General features: G+C 48.6%; 1 protein-coding gene across 3 annotated transcripts; it reads left to right on the top strand.

The window, feature by feature from the left end:
- Positions 1-1,577: 1,577 nt before the first annotated feature.
- SERPINA9 (serpin family A member 9) lies at positions 1,578-18,923 on the top strand. 3 transcript variants are annotated; one of them, XM_058740186.1, is made up of 5 exons: positions 1,578-1,986; positions 7,847-8,479; positions 14,328-14,601; positions 16,796-16,943; positions 18,351-18,923. In XM_058740186.1, the coding sequence occupies exons 2-5, from the start codon at positions 7,864-7,866 to the stop codon at positions 18,552-18,554; spliced, it is 1,242 nt and encodes a 413-aa protein (XP_058596169.1). In that variant the 5' UTR covers positions 1,578-1,986; positions 7,847-7,863; the 3' UTR covers positions 18,555-18,923. The 3 variants fall into 3 exon arrangements, with proteins under 3 accessions (XP_058596169.1, XP_058596168.1, XP_058596167.1); XM_058740185.1 differs by lacking the exon at positions 1,578-1,986 and adding an exon at positions 4,973-5,073; XM_058740184.1 differs by lacking the exon at positions 1,578-1,986 and adding an exon at positions 5,111-5,285.
- Positions 18,924-19,643: the final 720 nt, after the last annotated feature.

The raw sequence follows: 19,643 nt of genomic DNA, 5'->3' as shown, positions 1-19,643 counted from the left end.
GTTCGAACAGAAAAACTAATATCTGGTTTTCTATAGATGATAGGCATCATCTATAGAAACGTATATACATCATCTATACATCCCAGGACGCCATGATGCCTGGTGCGGCCGTCTTCCATTTCAGGGACTTTGTCAGGGGCTTCAAGCGGCTGGAGGTGGGCGGGAGGTCCCGGAGTCGGACAGGCTGAAGTTTGAATCCCAGCTCTGCTGTGTATTTGGTTCGTGACATTAGGCAAGGCACTTAATTGTGCCCAATCCTTGGTTTTTCCTCTCTGTGAAGCGGGGATCATCATATTCATCTCAGAGGATATTTGGGCGGGGGAGGGGGTTACATAATGTAATGCATATGAACCTACTTTGCACACAGTAGGCACCCATCCGCATTAGTGACGCCTGGTAAAGGCATCCAGAGCCAGGGAGGAAGGCTACTGGGTGGGTGTCTCTCAAGGTAACCTTCCAGCACAGGTAACCTTTCGGTTGGTTTCTTTTGGTGGGATGCCAACGAAGGAATCCCAGATTCCAAGACTGGGCTGGGAAAGAGTCCCGGCAGGGTGAAGATCCTTCCTGGAACAGGAAGCCTGTGTCTCTTGGAATGTTGAAACAGTGACCTCTTTGCCAAAACCAACAGAAAACAAAGGAACAATTAGACAAAACTCCTCAGGGCCTGAGGGTCCGTCTGGATCTACCCCCTTCCCCGCCCTCAGCCTGGCTCACGCGGCCACTCTGGGCGGGCTAAGGGATGAGCAGGGTTGCAGCAAGAGAGCGCAGGGGGCTCTGGGGAGCACCCCCACCACGGGACAGGTACCCACGTCCACACTGGGTAATGTTGGGTCCCGACAACATTGTGGGGTCGCCCTCTTGGCGAGCTTCTGAACAGCAGCTTCTGGTTGACGTGACATGGCAAATTCCAGCCTCCAGGTGTCCCATGTGCCCCACGGTCCCAGCAGGAATAGGTGACGTTAAAAATATATATGCGGGGCACCCAGGTGGTTCAGTCAGTGAAGCAGCCGATTCTTGGTTTCGGCTCAGGTCATGATCTTGCGGTTTCCTAAGTTCGAGCCCCACATGGGGCTCTGTGCTGCCAGTGCAGAGCCTGCTTGGGATTCTCTCTCTCTCTCTCTCTCTCTCTGCCCCTCCCCCACTTGCACCGTCTCTGCCTCTCTCAAAATAAATAAACTTTTAAAAATATATGAAAAAATACCAAGATATAGCCAGATTTAAAAAGTGATGGGAAGATCCACATAAACCAGAAATGGGGCAGAATCATAAAGATGTGTGAGGTAGGCAGGAGATCTGACAGCCAGGAACAGAAGAGTCTAGAGCAGCCTGGGCACGGCAGGAGAGGCCCCAAGGAGGTGGACAGACTTGGGATAAGCCTCCATCTAGATGGGACCTGGGATGGGCCCGTGGGATCTGTGTCCGAGGCGTCATTTCTCCAGCAGCAGGATTGGTCTTGTGAATTTGGGGAGAAACAGGGGTTTGCTTTTCCCAGGACCTGAGGTGTTCAGAGCCAGAGATAAGAATATCTCTGAGAGCTTCAGAGAAGCCCCAGAGAGATTCTGTCTGCAACCTGAGCAGAAGTCGTGCGGGAAGGAAGCACCCAGCGCCCCTCACTCCTAAGTTGGCTCATCTTTCCCTGGAAAGTCTGACTCAGTAGTTCTAGGCGGGGCCTGGGAATGTGCATTTTAATGAGAACACAGGTTCTCCTGACAATTAACCCAGCCTGGGAAACTCCATCCTTCAGGATGCCAACCTGTCTCGCCAACTGTAGGCCTTTACAAAAGTCCCTGGGTGTGGGCCAGTCAGCAGAGCCTGGCCCTTCGGGTTCCCTACATTCCTCCCACTGCCCTCCCACCTCCTCCCCCATCTTTATACTCCCTTTATTGTTCTCCCTCTCTCCCCGTCACTCACCGATTATGGTCCCTGCCCTGGAGGAAGCCACACAAGATCCAGACTGTGCACTCGGGGAGACAGACACCTGAGGAGGTAAACTGCAATGGTTTGCTCCAGGTGTGGGTGAAGGGAGGGGCTGACTTTCCGTGGGATCTGGAAGACTCTGCAGGGTGGGAAGTTTGGAGCTGGAGCCGGCAGGATGCAAAGCAGCTTGTCAGAAGGGGAGGGAGGGGAGAGCAGCCTAGACAGACTGAGAGTCAAGTGCAACCATACAGCTCAGGGGGAAGAAATGACGGGCCGTATTCATTCTACTGTAGTTAGTCTTTTTTTACTTCGTTTACGTAGAGTAAGGGGCACACATATTTCTGCCTGTTATTTCTTCCAGGCTTTTTCTCTCCCACCCCCTCCTTGCCTAGGACTCCAGCTGCCCATCTGTTCGTCCGCTTGCTTTCATTTCACAGATCACTGGGGCTCTGTTATTTTCCTCCCCCCGCCTGCTCTCTTTTAAGTTTGGACAGCTCCTGTTGATGTGTTTTCAAGCTCACTGAGCTTTTCTTTCAACCATTTAGATTTTCTCTTATAATCTTTGTGGTCTGGATTTTGTTGTCTCTCTTTACAACGTGTTGACACTTGTTTTGGAACAGCCAACACAAGTACACGCAGGACTTTTTTGTTTGTTTGTTTAATCCTGTCCAGGATCTTATCATGGTTTATCATCTTCTCATGATAAAATGTTGCATTGCAGATCAAGTGCGTTAAGGTGTCTACAGCGGCTTTAAACTAAAGTTAGTTGACCCCTAACGTCAAGATGTGACACTTCTAGGGTCTCTGCTGAATGCCTTAGATGCTCATTGACATCCCACAGCTGTGTCCAGTCGGAACCTCCCTCCCTCCCCGTGCTATGAGAACTCTGGAAATTGTTCTGTTTATATCTTCACGGCGGTTTTGGGGTTTTGCTTTTGCTTTCAGACCGTCCTGGTGGAATTTCACTTTACACACGCAGCGCTGAATGCTTAGCTTCGGACCGAAGCTAATGCACACTTTTGCTGCACAAACCATAGCTGCTTCCACTTTCCTAAACTCTGAGACCGTCAGCAAGCCTCTGCTTGAGTTTCCCTCCTTGTATCCGGAAAGTGTCTTTAGACAGAATATTGGGACAATCACAGGGCTTCCCTGATTTGTTTGCCTTCTCTGCCTGTTGTCCAATGCCTGAATTGTCTCACATATTTTTTAGGGTCTCGATTATTTCATGTATTTTACCTAATTTTCTATGGTTTTAAATTTTGTAATGTTTATTTATTTTTGAGGGGCGTGGGAGGGGCAGAGAGAGAGGGAGACAGAATCCAAAGCAGGCTCCAGGCTCAGCTGTCGGCACAGAGCCTGACATGGGGCTCGAACCTATGAATCGCGAGTTCATGACAGGAGCCGAAGTTGGACACTCAACAGACTGAGCCACACAGGCGCCCCCAGTTTTCTTTTTTTTTTTTTAAGTTTATTTATTTACTTCTTTTTGAGAGAGAGAGAGAGAGAGAGCACAAGCAGGAAAAAGGTAGAGAGAGGGGGAGAGAGAGAATCCCAAGCAGGCTCCATGCTATCAGCTCAGAGCCGACACAGGGCTCGATCTCAGGAACTGGAAGATCACGGCCTGAGCCGAAATCAAGAGTCAGACGCTTAACCGACCGAGCCACCCAGGCGCCCCTTTTGTCCAAGTTCAATGTCAGTTACTTTGTCTTGGCCAAAAATATAAGTCAACTCAAATTTCATAGATGGGGATGCCATGTAAGTATCACCTTAATTAAGACCCTGCAAGGGTCTTTCTCGCTGATTTCCAAGCAGTATCACCTCTCAGAGGTAAATTGCCCACTTAATTTATTTCAATTCATTCCTTCCTCAAACCCTTAACTGAGCCCTTTGTACTGGCCACACCGTGATGTACAGCAGGTACCAGAGGGGCAAGTTCCCTGTGACTCCTTTAATTTTGCATCACACAAAGAAATGTGAAATTGTAGCCATGGTAAGTATCTCACTAAAAAATTAACAGTACTGTAAAAACGTTTCGAGGGGGGAATTTTCCTCATCTGAGTGCCAGAGAACTTCCTTAAGGGTATGACATGACATAGGACCTAAACAGTAGAAAGAAATTAATGGGGGGGGGGGGCAAGGAAAGTTTGGTGAGGGCAGCAGGGCACAACAAAGATCACCTGTGAGGATCAAAAAAATGGGGAAAACGGTTGGACGCAGCAGTCCCGAGCAAGGGGCTCTGACATCTGAACTGAAGTTAGAGGGGTGGGTGGATCCCAGGTTGTGCAGGCTGGATGGGACACTGGTACCCGCTCTGGGAAATGGGAGGCTACTAGAACACGTGAAAAGAGGTAAGCGATGTGTCGGCGTGGAGAAAGAGGAAGAAGGACGGAAAAGATGAGCCCTGGGCTTGAATAACTAGGTGAGTGGGAGCGCCGTGGACGGAGATGTTCAAAGAAAGTCTCAGTTGAAACTTTTACTGGGAGACGGGGTTTGGGAAACCGTGTGAGTTCAGTTAGGGTCTTACTGAGTTTCAGGTTCATTTGTGACATCAGGAGAAAGTATCAAGTAGGTGGTTAGAAATACAGAGTCCGTGGGGCGTCTGAGTGGCTCCGTCGGTGAAGCATCCGACTGCGGCTCAGGTCACGATCTCGCGGTTTGTGAGTTCGAGCCCTGCGTCAGGCTCTGCTCTAGCAGAGGATTGGGATTCTCTCTCCTCCTCTCTCTGCCCCTTCCCTGCTCGTGTGTGCTCTTTCTCTCTCACTCTCTCTCAAAATAAATAAATGAACATTAAAAGAAACTTTAAGGGTGCCTGGGTAGCTCAGTCGGTTAAGTGTTTGACTCTTGGTTTTGGCTCGGGTCGTGATCTCACAGTGCGCAAGTTCGGGCACCCTGTCTGGCCCTGTGCTGGCAGCATGAAACCTGTTTGGGATTCTCTCTCTGCCCCTCCCCCCACCTTTCACACACACACACACACACACACACACACAAAATAAATAAATAAACTTAAAAAAGAGATACGGAGTTCGGAGGAAAGGTGTGGGCTGGGGTTTAAAAATAATACGCAATTTGCTTTTCGGTCATGAAGTCCCGGGAGTGATGAGATCAGCGGAGGTGGAGAACAGAGCAGAGGCCGGGCTCGAGACAGAAAGCACAGAGGTGACTCAGGAGGAGGAACAGAGCGAGAGGAGAAACGCAGGAGAATGTGGTGTCACAGAGCCACGGGGAGGGACTGGATAAGAAGACGGGGGTGGCCTCCAGTGTCAGATGCTACCGGGAAGGCAGCTGAGGTGAACCCAGACGTGTTTGCAGGCTGGTCCCGTCTCTGTGGACCCGGAGGCCAGACTGGAGTGGGCCAAGGATGAGCGGAAGTAAGACCGTGAGGACCGTGAAGGATCTGGGCGGGGATCCGGATCACAGCTCGTGAGGATTCGGGCCAGGATCGGGAGGACGGAGACAGGGCAGCAGCTAGAAGGCAATGAGGGGCTGAAGAAAGGTTTTCGCTGGGCTGATGGCAGTGGGCCATTCGTCCCAGCCGGGAACGTGTTTAAAGGCCGATGGCACGGACGTAGTTGAGGGGGAGCGTTTTAAGTACGGAAGAGAGAGGTGTAAGGGCCCCAGGACAGACATACGGATGCTCTCTGAAGTTTGGAGAGGGGTGGAGGGGAGGAGTGAGATAGGTTCCTTTTCTGAGGGTCCCGCATGGGACTCAGGAGACGAGGTGGTCTGACGTGTGTGTGTGTGTGTGTGTGTGTGCGCGCACGCACACGTGCATTCGTGGACGGCGAGGAATCCGTCGTAAGGAAACGGAAAAGACTGAGCTGCGCCCTCTAGTCCATGGGAGGGTGAGGTGACCGTGCTCTCCTGCCAGGCAAATAAAAATTGGGGACTGGGGATTCACCGCGGACCAAGCTGCCTTGCTGAGCCACGGTCTGTCCAACATTTGGCAAAGAAGGAGCAGACGGGTGGGTTCTTCCAGGTCTGGGGCCTCGCCAGGAGTGTGCGTCACAGGGAGGGTAGGGTTTTACAATGGAATGAAGCCCTCAGACAGTCGAGCTAGCTAAGGAGGCCGATGAGGACGGGGCAGGGGGGCGGGGCTGAGGGCCATGCTATCTTTCCCAGGAAATGGAACAGCTTTGTGCTTGAGGATGAGCTGGGGAGGTAAGTCAGAGCCCAACAGAGAAGGACCACGAACGACAGGTGCTTGGCCTTTCCTCCCAAGGTCAGTGAGGAATCTGAGTAGCTGAGGGACACGTGAGCTTTGTGGCTAGAAAGTTCCCCCTGTCTGCAGTGTGGTTGAGTGACCACAGCTGGGAGCCAAGTGGCGAATTGAGCAGGGGAGAGAAGGTGAAAAGTGGGGGGGGGGGGGGACGGAGGGGGACAGGAGTGGGGGATGGGGAGAGGCCAAGTGTCAAAGGTTGGATGTCAAGAGCCGAATGAACAAGCTTCTGTGAAGCTTTTCCTCAAGAGCATAAGGATCTCCCCCTTGAGACCCATGGCCACAGACCCCTTTGAGGCCACCTCCCTGGGGCTCAGAGAGGAGCAGCCGCTTGCCTAAGGTCAGGGCCATGAGGGGCCAAGACATTTACTAGTCGACTGCCTGGCGGGGCTACCGGTCAGGCCGGTCTCCCCTGCTCAGCCCGGGACTTGGGACACGGAACCAATCTCCTCTGGCAAGGCCATGTCTGCTCATGGGGGTGTGGATCCTTGGCCTTAGCAGGTGCCCCGAGAGCCCCGCCCCCACCCGCACCTGCCTCAAGAGGCCCCTGCCTCTCGTGTGGCTCCTCATCCCTGGGCACGGCTGGCCTTCTCATCCCTCAACCCCCTCCCTTCCCACAGTCAGGAAGATCCAGGGACAAGCCTGCCCTTCACCTTGCTTCCAAGTGAGGAAGGCAAAATCACAACAGCAGCCACCCGGGGTGGGGGTTGGGGGGGAAGCAGCTTTGACCTCATGCCCTCCGCAGGCTAGACACGGCTCTGGGTGCTATACAGACCCTCTCACTTCTTCCTCGGAGCCGTCCTTCTTCACAGATGGGGGGTTGGGGAACACCCTGGGAGCGAGGGGGGCACCCCGGGAGGACACGCGGAATAGCAGGGGTTGTGCAGGCCTCTGGTTCCAGGACAGCCTCCGGCCTGGGGTTTCCACTTTTTTTTTAAGTTCACTTATTTTGAGAAAGAGAGATCGCTTCTCGGCCTTTTGGTTAAGATCAAGTGCAGAAAGAGAGAGAGAGAGAGAGCACAAGTGGGGGAGGGTCAGAGAGAAGTAGAGACAGAATCTCAAGCAGACCCTGCAATATCCCCGCAGAGCCCGATGCGGGACTTGAACTCACGACCGTGAGACCGTGAGACTCATGACCTGAGCTGAGATCAGGAGTTGGACGCTTAACCGACTGGGCCCCCCGGGCCCCCCCGGGGTGTCCACTTTTTGAGGGACATGCCAACAGATGCCTGGGGCAGGGGGTGGGCAGCCATGGAGAGCTGTGATCGTGTCCTCACAAAAGGGACCAAGAATATCTGGAGGGTTCTCTCAGGGGTAAGAGGGCACGTCTGGCTGCGACGATTGGGACTGTACCATCTGGTCTCACTGTGTTACTTTCTGAACGATAAGCCTGCGAAGCAGAAACAGCAAAGCGCATGGGATCTGAGATTGTGGCTTTAAGACCCGGCTTTGAATCCCAGACAGAACATGACCCAGCTGCGTGGCCTAAATCACACAACCTCTCTGAGGCCTGTTTCTTTGTTTGTAAGACAAGGACAACAATAATATCTGCATCAGGGGGGTGGCGAGAGGCAGCGAGATTACGCGAGAGCTTTGTTCACCGTCCAGCGTGTCCCAGTTCTATCGCGAACGGGGATGGGGTGTCGCAAGGTCTCTGATTCCAGGCTGGACGCTCGGCTTACCTTCCCTCGGCGGTCCTTTCCTCTCTTGCAGACTTGTTTCGTCCCAAAATGGCCTCTCCCTTTTATCGACTTTTCCTGGTTGTCAGCGTCTGTGCTTCGGTCTACTGTGTGCCCCCATCCAGTGGCCCCTGCCCTTCCCCCACAAGGAACAGCGCTACCGCCTGGGTATCTTCCAGCAACACCAACTTTGCCTTCCGCCTCTACCGGAGGCTGGTTTTGAAGACCCCGGATCAGAACGTCTTCTTCTCCCCGCTGAGTATCTCCGCTTCCCTGGCCACGCTCTCCCTCGGGGCCCGCTCAGCCACCAAGACCCAGATCCTCCAAGGCCTGGGGTTCAACCTCACGCACGAGCCGGAATCCGCCATCCACCGGGCCTTCCGGCACCTGCTCCACTCACTCAGTGTCCCCGGCAAAGGCCTAGACTTGAGGATGGGGAGCGTCCTCTTCATCCAAAAGGAGCTGCACCTACAGACAAAGTTCTTGGACGACGTCAAGAGGCTGTATGATTCGAAGGTCTTTTCTACAGATTTCTCCAGCACCTCCACCGCCCGGAAGAGAATCAACAGCTATGTGGAGAAGGAGACCAAAGGGAAGGTTGTAGACTTAATCCAAGACCTTGACCCTCTGACGGCCATGGTCCTGGTGAACCCCGTTTTCTTTAAAGGTAAGTCTCTGGAGAGGCTGATTTTGATTTTAATGTTGTTTCTTTTTACCCCCAGTTGAATAAGCAAACTAGACAAGCCCTAGACAGCACGGTGAAGTAAGGGGAAGCCTGAGTTTGAATCAACTGTGTCACAAGCTGGCTGCATGAGACCTCCTGTTCCCTCTGCTAGCTTTAGTTTATCAATTACGGTGGCGGGGGGGGTCATTCAGCTCTGTGTCTGGATAGCCTGATTATGCGTCCTGAGAGGCTGACCCTGGCCTCCGTGGGCAGCCCAGCAAATCCAAAGGTGAGAGCACTTTTATAGGTGGATGTGTAGACTGGCCAGTGTATGGAAGTGTAGACAGGCCAGCTTAACTGCCATTCACACCCCCTGGGCAAATGTCTCGAGCTTTACAGTTTGCAAAGACACTGTGCTGCCACAGAACGGACAACGGCTTTGAAGTCGGACAGCCCTGGGTTTGGATTCCACCTCAACCCCTTACTTGCTCCATGATCCCGGGCATGTGCCTAATGTGTGAGTCTGTCTACTAACCGGATGGGTGATGATACAGCCAGCACCATGGGTTTTTGCTTCTGCTGGTGTGCTGGACACTCAGGGCTGAGTTATCATGGATGCCATTGTATCATCCCTCCCTGCTTCTCCTCTCTCTCCTTCCCTTCCTTTCTCCCTCCTGCCGTCCCCCCACCCCCCATTTATCTTTCCCTCTGTCTACCCGCTCACCTTTCCACCCATTTCTCCATCCATTCTGCAAGGAAGGAGGGGAAGGAAAAAGAATCGATATGCCGTGAGCCCCTATTATGTCCTCTGTGCTTTATCTATGTTGTTCATTTAACTTAATCTTATTTTCTTCTTGAAATATAAGTCACACAGCACGAAATTCGCTATGTTAAATTGTACAGTTCAGTGGGTCTTGTTTTTAGTATACCCACAAGGTTATGCAAATACATCTATACGTGACTCCAGAACATTCCCATCACCTCTCCGTGAGCACTCACTCTTCGTTTATGTTCTTCCCCAGAAACAAGAATGCACTTTCCGTTTCTATAGTTTGCCTCTTCTGGACATTTTATATAAGCAGAATCCTATAATATGTGCTGGGTTTTGTGGGGACACAGTTTTCAATTCCTTATACCAAGGAGCATGCTTGCAGGATTGTTTGGCAAAAACATGCTTGGTTCAGAAAGAGACCGCCAAACTGTCTTCCAAAGTGGCTGTACCATTTTCGCATTCATGCCAGCGACGCGTGAGAGTTCCTGTTGTTCCACAGCCTTGCCAGCACTTGGTGTTGTCAGTGTTCCAGATCGGGGCCACGTGAATGGGTGTTTTGTTGATATCTCGTTGCTGTTTCAATTTGCATTTCCCCGGTGACATATGACATGGAGCATCTTTTCATCTTTATCTGTCACCTGCCTCTCTTCCTTGACAAGGTATCCGTCAAGGTGGCTAGCCCACTTTTTTAATCCAGTCGTCTGTTTTTCTCATCGCTAAGCTTTAAGAGTTCTTAGTATATTTGGGATGACAGTCTCATATCAGGTGCATCTGTTACAAATATTTTCTCTTAGTCTGTCACTTGGCTTTTCATTCTCTTAACATTGTCTTTCACGGAGCAGAAGTTTTAAATTTTAATGAAGTTTGGCTTACCAGGGATTTCTTTCATGGATTGTGCCTCTAGTGTTGTATCTAAACATTTTTTGCCGTACCCAGGGACATCTAGTTTTTTTCCTATATTATCTTCTACGTGTTTTATGTTTAGGTCTGTGGTCCGTTTTGAGTTAATTTTTTTTTTAATGCTTATTTTTGACTGAGAGAAAGGGGCAGAGCGTGAGTGGGGGAAGGGCAGAGAGAGAGGGAGACACAGAATCCGAAACAGGCTCCAGGCTCTGAGCCGTCAGCGCAGAGCCTGATGCGGGGCCCGAACTCACGAGTTGTGAGATCATGACCTGAACTGAAGTTGGTCGCCCAACCAACTGAGCCACCCAGGTGGCCCATTTTGAGTTAATTTTTTATGAACGATGTAAAGTACATGTCCAGATTCTTCTTTTTCTCTTTGCATACAAATGCTAGTGGTCCCAACACCATTTATTGAAACGACTATTTTTGCTCTATTATGTTGCTTTGGCTCCTTTGTCGAAGATCAGTTGGCTATATTTACATGGGTCTGTTTGTAAGCTCTCTCTTTGTTCCATTGACCTAGTTGTGTATTCTTCACCAATACCACACTGTCTTGCGTACTACAGCCTTATAGTAAGTCTTGAAGTTGGTTAGTGCGAGTGCTGCAACCTCGTTCTTCTTCAATAAGGGATTGCCTCTTCTGGGTCTTTTGCTTTTGATATAAACTTTAGTATTAGTTTGTTAATATCTATAATATAACTTGCTAGTATTTTGATTGAGATTGCACCGAATCTATAGATCATGTTGGGAAGAATTGACATCTTAACAATATTGAGACTTTGTATTCATGAACATGGAATATCCTTCTATTCATTTAGTTCTTTGATTTCATTATCTGAGTTTCGTAATTTTCTTCATATAGATCTTGCACGTATTTTGTTAGATTTATAGCTAAGTATTTTTTTGGATGCAAATGTAAATCGTATTATGTTTTTAATTTCAAACTCCACATATTCATTGCTGGCATATGGAAAAGCAATTGACTTTTGTATATTAACCTTGTATCCTGCAACTTTGCTATACTCCCTCATTAGTTCCACGGATTCTTTTGTTTGTTGACTCTTGGGTTTTCTACATAGATGATCATGTCATTTGCAAACAAAGAAAGTTTTATTTCTTCCTTCACAACCTGTATGCACTCTATTTCTTTTTTCTTATCTTATTGCATTAACTAGAACTTCCAGTAAAATGTTGGACAAGAGTGGCAAGAGGGGACGTCCTTGCATTATACCTGACCTTAGTGGGAAAACTTTGAGTTTCTCACCCTTAAGTATTATATCAGCTGTGGGCTTTTTGTAGCTATTTTTTTTTATCAAATTAAAGAAGTTATTCCTTTATTCCTAGTTTATTGAGAATTTTTATTATGACTGGTGTTGGATTTTGTCGAATGCTTTTGCTTCATCTATTCATATGATTAATTTTTCTTGCTTAGCTTCTTGATATGATGGATTGTATTAATTTATTTTCAAATGTTGAACCAGCCTTACAAACCCGGAAAAGAACCCATTTGGTTGTGGCGTATAATTATTTTTATACATTATCGGATTTGATTTGTTAGTATTTTGTGCAGGATTCTTATATCTGTGTTCATAAAAGATACTGGTCTGTAGTTTTCTTGCAATGTCTTTGTCTGATTTTGGTATTAAAGGAATGCTGGCTTGATAGAACAAATTAGGAAGTATTTTCTCTGCTTCTATCCTCTGAAAGAGATTGTAAAGAATTTGTATAATTTCTTTCTTTTTTTAAATGTTTTTATTTACTTTTGAAGGAGAGAGAGAGACAGACAGAGCATGAGCAGAGGAGGTGCAGAGAGAGAGAGGGAGACACAGAATTCGAAGAAGCCTCCAGGCTCTGAGCTGTCGGCACAGAGCCCGATGTGGGGCTTGAACTCACGAACCGTGAGATCATGACCTGAGCCGAAGTCAGACACCTAACCGATTGAGCCATCCAGATGCCCCTATAATTTCTTTCTTGAGTGTTTGGTAGAATTCACTAGTGAATCCATCTGGACCTGGTATTTCCTATTTTGGAAGGTTTTAATGATTGCCAATTTCTTTGATAGATATAGACCTATTCACATTGTCTATCTATTCTTATTTAAGGTTTGGAAAATTGGAATATTTCATCTCAGTTATCAAATTTGTGGGCATAGAGTTGTTTGTAGTATTCCTTTATTTTCCTTTAATGTCCATAAGATCTTTTTCAGTGTCCCTTCTTTTATTTCTCATATTAGCAGATTGGCTTTTTCTTGTGCATGGCCCATACTTTCTTTTTATGCCTCATATCTTTTTGTAAAAGCTGGATTTTTAAAATAATGCAATGTTGCAGCTCTGAAAATCAGATTTACCTCATCCCAAGAATTTGTTGTTTTTGCTTGTTGCAGTAGTTGTTTCTTGAGTGACTTTTCCGAACTAATTCTTTAAAGTCTATACTTTGTCACGTGTGGCCACCAAAGTGTCTTCTTGGTTAGTCAAGCAGTTAGTTATGACTGGGCAGAGATTTCTTTTTTTATTGTTTTTTTAATGTTTATTTATTTTTGACAGAGAGAGACAGAGCATGAGCTGGGGAGGGGCAGAGAGAGAGGGAGACACAGAATCTGAAATAGGCTCCAGGCTCTGAGCTGTCAGTACAGAGCCCGACGCGGGGCTCAAACTCACAGACCGCAAGATCATGACCTGAGCCCAAGTCGGATGCTCCACCTACGGAGCCACCCAGGCGCCTCCTTGGGCAGAGATTTCTTAAGTGCTTGGACCAAATAAATCTCCTAGTCTTTGCTGAGGACTCTTGTGTGCATGGTGGGGTTGTCATCAACACTCAGCCACGCAGTTTATAACTCTGACCCAGTCTTCACTTTCTATTTCTGCAGACCCTCAAGGTCAGCCGTAAGTGAGAACTTACAGCCTTTCTCATATTTTTTCTCAAATACGCACACAGCTTTACACATGCATGAAGCCTCTAAATGCCCAGGATATAATGGAGCTTTCCAAAGCTCCAACGGACATCTTATGCCTCAGCTTTTCCTTCCAGAATTTTTTATCACTTTGTTGTTTGCCCCATCTGTTATCCCCACCCAGGCAACCATAAAACTAAAACATTTGTCTGTAATTGTTTCTAGCAAAAAACTTCCAGCCCCCTGGGGAGAAGGCTTTAATCACTGACTGTGCACCAATCAACCTTGGAAGTGAGATCTTCCAGTTAACTATCTGACGGGTCAAGTGATAATAATTCTTCGAAAATGAGTCTTTGAAAGACCTCCAGGTCAATCCCTCTCCCGATGGTAGTGGGAACACAGGCTGCTATTTGTCAAGGCTACTGCTGAGCTAGGGAGTAGAGGACAGGACGGGCACAAGTTAAAATAAGCACAAAATTGACTGTTCTTTCTGAAAGTCGGCCATTTGTCTTGAATGAACTCTCCCTAGGTTGCTACAAGGCTTTGATTAATTTCCGGAGTTCCAAAGAAGTTGATTCTGAATATTTTTGCCAGTTTTCCTTATTGTCTTTAGGGAAGGGTGACAATGCAGAGGTCCTTACTCTTGTCGTTTTTGCAGATGTCACCCCCCACCCCTACCCCCAGCCTGTCCTGTTAACCTTTTTGACTAGTTTATTGTTTGCCTCAAGTGTTATCTACTGTCCCCGGCAGCTGCAAAATGTATCACTGCCTGTGACTGCTTTTGACTAAATTTCCTCTGAGGAATAGAGTTTTTTGCATTGGTCGAGCTCCAAATCAGATCAAGTACAGACAGTTCTGCAAATGATGCCTCCCAGGGAAGCACAGGACAGGTCAAATAACAGTGTTTAGGGATTGAGTCTTTGAAAGGGTTCCAGCCCTATTTTTTCCCTCCTGGGGCTGCCAGGTTTCTGGATTTCACTGGAAATGCACACTCTTGTTTTTCAAGTCTCCTGAAGAGTTAGGACATGGGGAATGGAATGAGGGCAAGTTAAAATACCCCAAAGTTCACCTTCTTCCCAAGATTTAGCTGCTTCACTTGAACAAACCATTCCCGAATTCGCTGAAAGAGTTTGGTTAATTTCTAGAGTGCTAAGAAAGCTCATTCTGATCACTGTTGGCAATTTTCCCATTGCTTTTATGGAGGACAGAGTTTTCAGAGATCCTTACTTCATCATTTTTGCTGACAGCACTTTGACACAAAGACCTCTCTTTTCTCTCTGTGCCAGCCAAGTGGGAGAAGCCCTTTCACCCTGGATATACAAGAAAGAGCTCTCCGTTCCTGGTGGGCCAGGGGGCCACTGTGAAGGTCCCAATGATGCACCAGGTGGAACAATTTGCTTTTGGGGTGGATCCGGAGCTGAGCTGCTCTATACTACAGATGGACTACAGTGGCAACACCGTGGCCTTCTTTGTCCTCCCTGGCCAGGGCAAGATGAGGCAGCTGGAACAGGCCTTGTCAGCCGGGACACTGAGGCGATGGAGCCTCTTACTCCAGAAGAGGTGGGAATCTGTGTCCATTTCCAGACTCCTGGGGCAGGTGATGGTGTACACCCAAGCATGGGGCAAGGGATGAGGACGTACATCCGAGGGTGGCAGCTGTTGAGTAATCGCTCCTGCCAACTGAGCGGCAGCTGCATGCTGGATGGTGAACTTGGTGCCGTGCGTGTGTGTTCCCACTTGAACTTCACAGTCACCCGACAGGTGAAGAGCACTGGAGCACCGTCACCCCCACCCACACGTAAGGAAGTCGAGGCTCTGAGAAGGGAGGTGAATTGCCCACAGCCACGTAGCTAATATGTCCTTGCAAAGCTGTTCCGTCACGGCTAGCAGAACTCACCCTATCAGCCAATCCAATATTAAACTCCATGGACTGATTCCATAAAAATAAACAAGCAAAGAAAGCATTGATGCTCACCTATAAAATGAGAATCATGATATTACTGAGCCCATAAGTTGTTGAAAAGATAAAACGAGTTACTATGCATAAAGTACTTAGCTGATTAGTTCTTTCTTTTCCTTTTCCCTTTTAAGTTTTGTATTTTATTTTTTATTTTAAGTTTATTTATTTAGTGAGAGAGAGAGAGAGAGAGAGAGAATGAGCTGGGTAGGGGCAGTGAGAGAGGGAGAGAGAGAAAGCATCGGGCTCCACACTGCCAGGACAGAGCCCAACGCGGCGCTTGAACCCACGGACTGTGGGATCATGACCTGAGCCGAAATCAAGAGTCGTTTGCTTAACTGGCTGAGACACCCAGGCATCCCAGATTATTATTAGTTCTGTAACCATTATGGAGAGTATCAAGAGGATGTTAACCGTAAGATACAAAGGACTATCAAAGCCTTACATACAATCTCTTAGCAATATTTTCTTGGCATTCTTGGCATCATTCCCAGGTGCCCACAGTCCAAGAGGAGAGAAGACAGGATCAAGATAACTGTAATTTAAGAAAGACAAAGATCAATGCCCAAGGGGAGGCAGGCAAAGTGCTAAGGAGCTTCAGAGCAAAGAGAGATCACTTTTAGCTGAGACGGAAGAAGGCTTCAAAGAGATGATACATTGGAGTCAGGAGCATAGATAGGACGTGAAGGGATGGACAGGACATAGAGGCTGAGGCAGGGCACTTTTGGCAAAGGAAACAGCCCTGGCAAAGAGGTGAAGTTGGGAATTAAGGAACACTGTAGGATCCTTCAGAGGTTTCTTCTCTTTTCTGACTGCAACCAGGGCTGGACAGAGGAGGCAGCACGGAGGCTGGGGCAGGGGGCGGTTCATAAAGAGCGGCAGACAGAGCAGGGAGGAGATGGCCAGGCGGGTGCTGGAGAAGGAAGAGGGAAGAGAGAGCTGTCCGTTGTGATGATGCCCATCAGTGAGGACTTGAGTGTCCATCCAACACTTTTGTGTTTTCATTTTTGTGACTCACCGAGTACATGACCTTGCACAAAGCACTACAAGTAAGTTTTGACATCTTTAAAATGGAAATGACTAAAATTATCTGGGACGATGCCTGGCGCATAGTAAATGCTCAGTAAATTCAGGCTGTTCATTCTTGGTTCAGGGAAATTATTGCTGAGGAAGAAAAACTTATGTTGACCTGGAGGGATGTGTTATACCACGTAGTAGCCACTAGCCCCCTGTAGTTATATAAATTTAAGTTAACTAAAATAAGTAAAACAAAAAAAATGTTTTCCTCCCTGGCACTAGCCACATTTAAGCCGTTCGATATAACCACACGTGGCTAATGGCTAAAATGTGGAACAGCACAAATAGAGACTATGTCCACGCTTGCAGAAAGTTCTGTTGGACTCTGCTGCTCTCAGGGGTTAGCAGAGTTTGTCTCAGGAGGGGCTGGGGGTGGGGGGTGTGCTGGGCCAGGGGCGGCAGACACACTTCTATCACTGCCTGGTGTCCCCCATTGGTCTCTGCCATAGGCTCCCTCGCTGGATCCCCGTGTATTCTCTGTACCTTCCTTCATTAGGGCCCTCCCTTTCATCTCATTTATCTCCAGGGCCAGACTTGCCCCTAGATAGGGGGCTTTACCCCCAGAGCAACCTGGATTGGTTGTCTGGGATGTATTGACTACTTCGGCAGCAGCCACCAATACCTAGAGGAAGAACAGAGTCTCCCGAAATGCCACCTAGAAGCAGAGATAGAGACCAAGGGGCTCGTGACCTCCCTTTTTCCTTTTCTCCATCTCTGCAGGTGGATAGAGGTGTTCATTCCGAAATTTTCCATTTCTGCCTCCTATGACCTGGAAACCATCCTCCCGAAGATGGGCATCTGGGATGCCTTTAATAATAATGCTGATTTTTCTGGAATCACAAAGACAGACTTCCTGCAGCTTTCCAAAGTGAGTTGGTCCACGAGAACATTTGCCTGGGCAGGGAGAGCGGGAAGAGTTTCCAGTACCTGGCTAATCGAGCTCTCACATCTCACTGATAAGGAAACGCAGACCCTGAGAGGCACAGTGACTTCTCTGGGGCAGAAGTTGGGCTGAATTTCATGGCTGCCAGGCCTGTCTGTGGCTTTATGGCCATCATACCTCTGATACACAGGCAACTTTTATCCCTCTTCAAACAAGTGTCCCTAAGGTCCAACCACACAGTTCTGTGAAAATCAGTCCTGTCTTGGGAAAGTAACTCTGCTCCCTCAATACCCATGCAGATAAGCAGATGCCCCCTGGCATTCGACCTCGCCCCTGAAGCTTGGGACTTCACACTGCAGTCAAATTGGCTGCCCAATTGGGGCAGTAATTGGGCCATTACTACCCTGCAGATGGGTTGTGTGTGACCTCTAGTATTAAAAAGAAAGAGAGCCAACTTCTATCATGTAGGATATTGTACCTGAAATTATAGATTTCTGACCGTCTTGAAACAAATCTCTGAGTCCAATTCCCGCACGGCAACAGTGAGCCCAATGCCCTACATAGCACCCATCAGCTGGAGCTGAGCTATGAGTGTCCCTTTTAGTGAGGATGCGCCCTCCAGGTCCCCTGTGGGCTCCCTGCTCTGACAAGAGGTCTCCCTGTCTAGTCCTTGTCTGCTCATGGGTTTCTGATCCCCAATTTAAAAGTGTATTTTGATAATACATCATAATGGTCAGAAGCGTCCCCGGGTCATGGAAGGGGAGCTTTGTCATTGGCGTCCAGGGAAAGAATACGGAGGTCCCAATGGAATACGCTGGGCGTGATGGTCCTTTTCCCATTACGTGTTTATGGGCACATCTGAACAATAATGACTGTCATTGCTGGGAGTCCCCAGGCCCCCCTGAAGCTTGGGAGAACATGAGCCCCAGGGTAAGTCTCTTTCCTAGGAGACCCAGAAGGGATCCAGCACTTAAAAACACCTCCTTATGTCTCCAGGGCACGCATGCAGCAACACTCCCGCACACATACTTTGTGTGATCTCCTTTCATTCACCCAATGACCTTGTGGGATATACACCATTATGATGACCCTTCCAGAGATTTGAAGAGTGAAGCCTGCAGCATCTAAATATCTTTTGCGACAATAAGTAGCAGAACTGGGAGTCAAACCTGGGTCATTTCTGGTGTGAATTTGTAACCACTCAACTCCACGCTTAAAGACCAGTGGACTGGTACCAATGACAGCCGCAAACCTAACGCCAGGCACCTGGCGTATATAAGCTTGAAGCCCCTCGAGGGGGGGCATCGCCATTCCCAGGCAGAACCCCAAAGCTCGGTTAAGTAAAGGTGCCCCTCCCCCGGGGACCACTGACGTTTGTTTTTCCCCTGGCAGGTTGCCCACAAGGCTGTGCTGGATGTCAGCGAGGAGGGGACCGAGGCCGCAGCAGCCACCGCCACCAAGCTCATAGTCCGGTCAAAGGACAGCCCCTCTTACACCATCATCCGCTTCAATAGGTCCTTCCTGCTGCTGCTGATAAACAAAGCCACAGAGGCCATTCTCTTCCTAGGGAAAGTTGAAAATCCAACTAAATCCTAGGTGGAACTATCCTGCTGGCTGAGTACAGGTAGAAAATGTCCAAGAAATAAACCACGTTGTATGATACTCCCGGTGTGACTTTAGGATGTGTCCCCTCCCGCTCTGAGGGTCCATTTGACCCTGGCAGAGCTGCATTTTCTTCTGGGATGCCGCTTTTAAGGCTCAGCCATCAGATCCGCAGAGATCGGGGTCTCAAACCAAAGCTTGAGATCCAATCAGTGCTCTACAAATCCCACCAGGTAACTAGCTTCATGGATGTTTCTGGTTGGCCTATTCCCATTCCTCGGAGCCCCTGGGCATGGAAATATGCAGGTCAGTCACCTTTGTTGAAAAATTAAAGTAATAAACTCAACAAACCTAAAGCGTGAATTCAGCCAAGAACACTGCTCCCGCATGCCCTCAGGGCCCTAATCTGATAATGGTTTATCCGCTAACTCCCAGTGGCCAGGGTGCCACGATGCGATAGTTCAGCGGCTGGGTGGATTCATTCATCCATTTCAACAAAAACTCACTGAGGACCTAATACGCGCTAGGAGTGAATCAGACAGAAAAGGTCCCTGGACTCCTGGGCCTAGACGGGGGGTGACAGTCCACAACCAAAACATATAACGAAACCTATAAACAAACAAACCATGGAGGCTTCTGGGTGGCTCAGTCGGTTAAGCATCCGACTTCAGCTCAGGTCATGATCTCGCGGTCCGTGGGTTCGAGCCCCGCGTCGGGCCCTGTGCCAACAGCTCGGAGCCTGGAGCCTGCTTCCGATTCTGTGTCTCCCTCTCTGTCTGCCCCTCCTCTGCTCATGCTCTCTCTCTCTCTCTCTCTCTCTCTCTCTCTCTCAGAAATAAATAAATATTAAAAAAAATTTTTAATAAAAAAAAGAACGATGGAGGCTGTGAAGGCAGAGAATAGGGTGATTGCAAGAGGGGAGCAGAGCAGAGGAAGTGCTTCTGTGAGCACAAAGCCTGAGTCAACAATGCGTAGGCATGCTGGGACAGAAGGAGGTCCTTGTGACTGGCACGGTAGAACCGAGGTCAGAGAGATATAGAGACGTCAGCGTTGTTGGCCGAGGATAGAGGTCTGGGTTTGGGG

Source organism: Neofelis nebulosa, chromosome 7 (assembly GCF_028018385.1).
Source record: "Neofelis nebulosa isolate mNeoNeb1 chromosome 7, mNeoNeb1.pri, whole genome shotgun sequence".
Taxonomy (NCBI): domain Eukaryota; kingdom Metazoa; phylum Chordata; class Mammalia; order Carnivora; family Felidae; genus Neofelis; species Neofelis nebulosa.
Note: the sequence above shows the minus strand (reverse complement) of the source record. Positions and strands in the feature narration are given on the sequence as shown.

Bases quoted from the DNA above. Each gene is read 5' to 3' on its own strand.
- SERPINA9 (XM_058740184.1), top strand. The intron at 14,602-16,795 runs GTGGGAATCTGT...CCATCTCTGCAG, and splicing joins AGCCTCTTACTCCAGAAGAG to GTGGATAGAGGTGTTCATTC. The intron at 16,944-18,350 runs GTGAGTTGGTCC...TTCCCCTGGCAG, and splicing joins ACTTCCTGCAGCTTTCCAAA to GTTGCCCACAAGGCTGTGCT.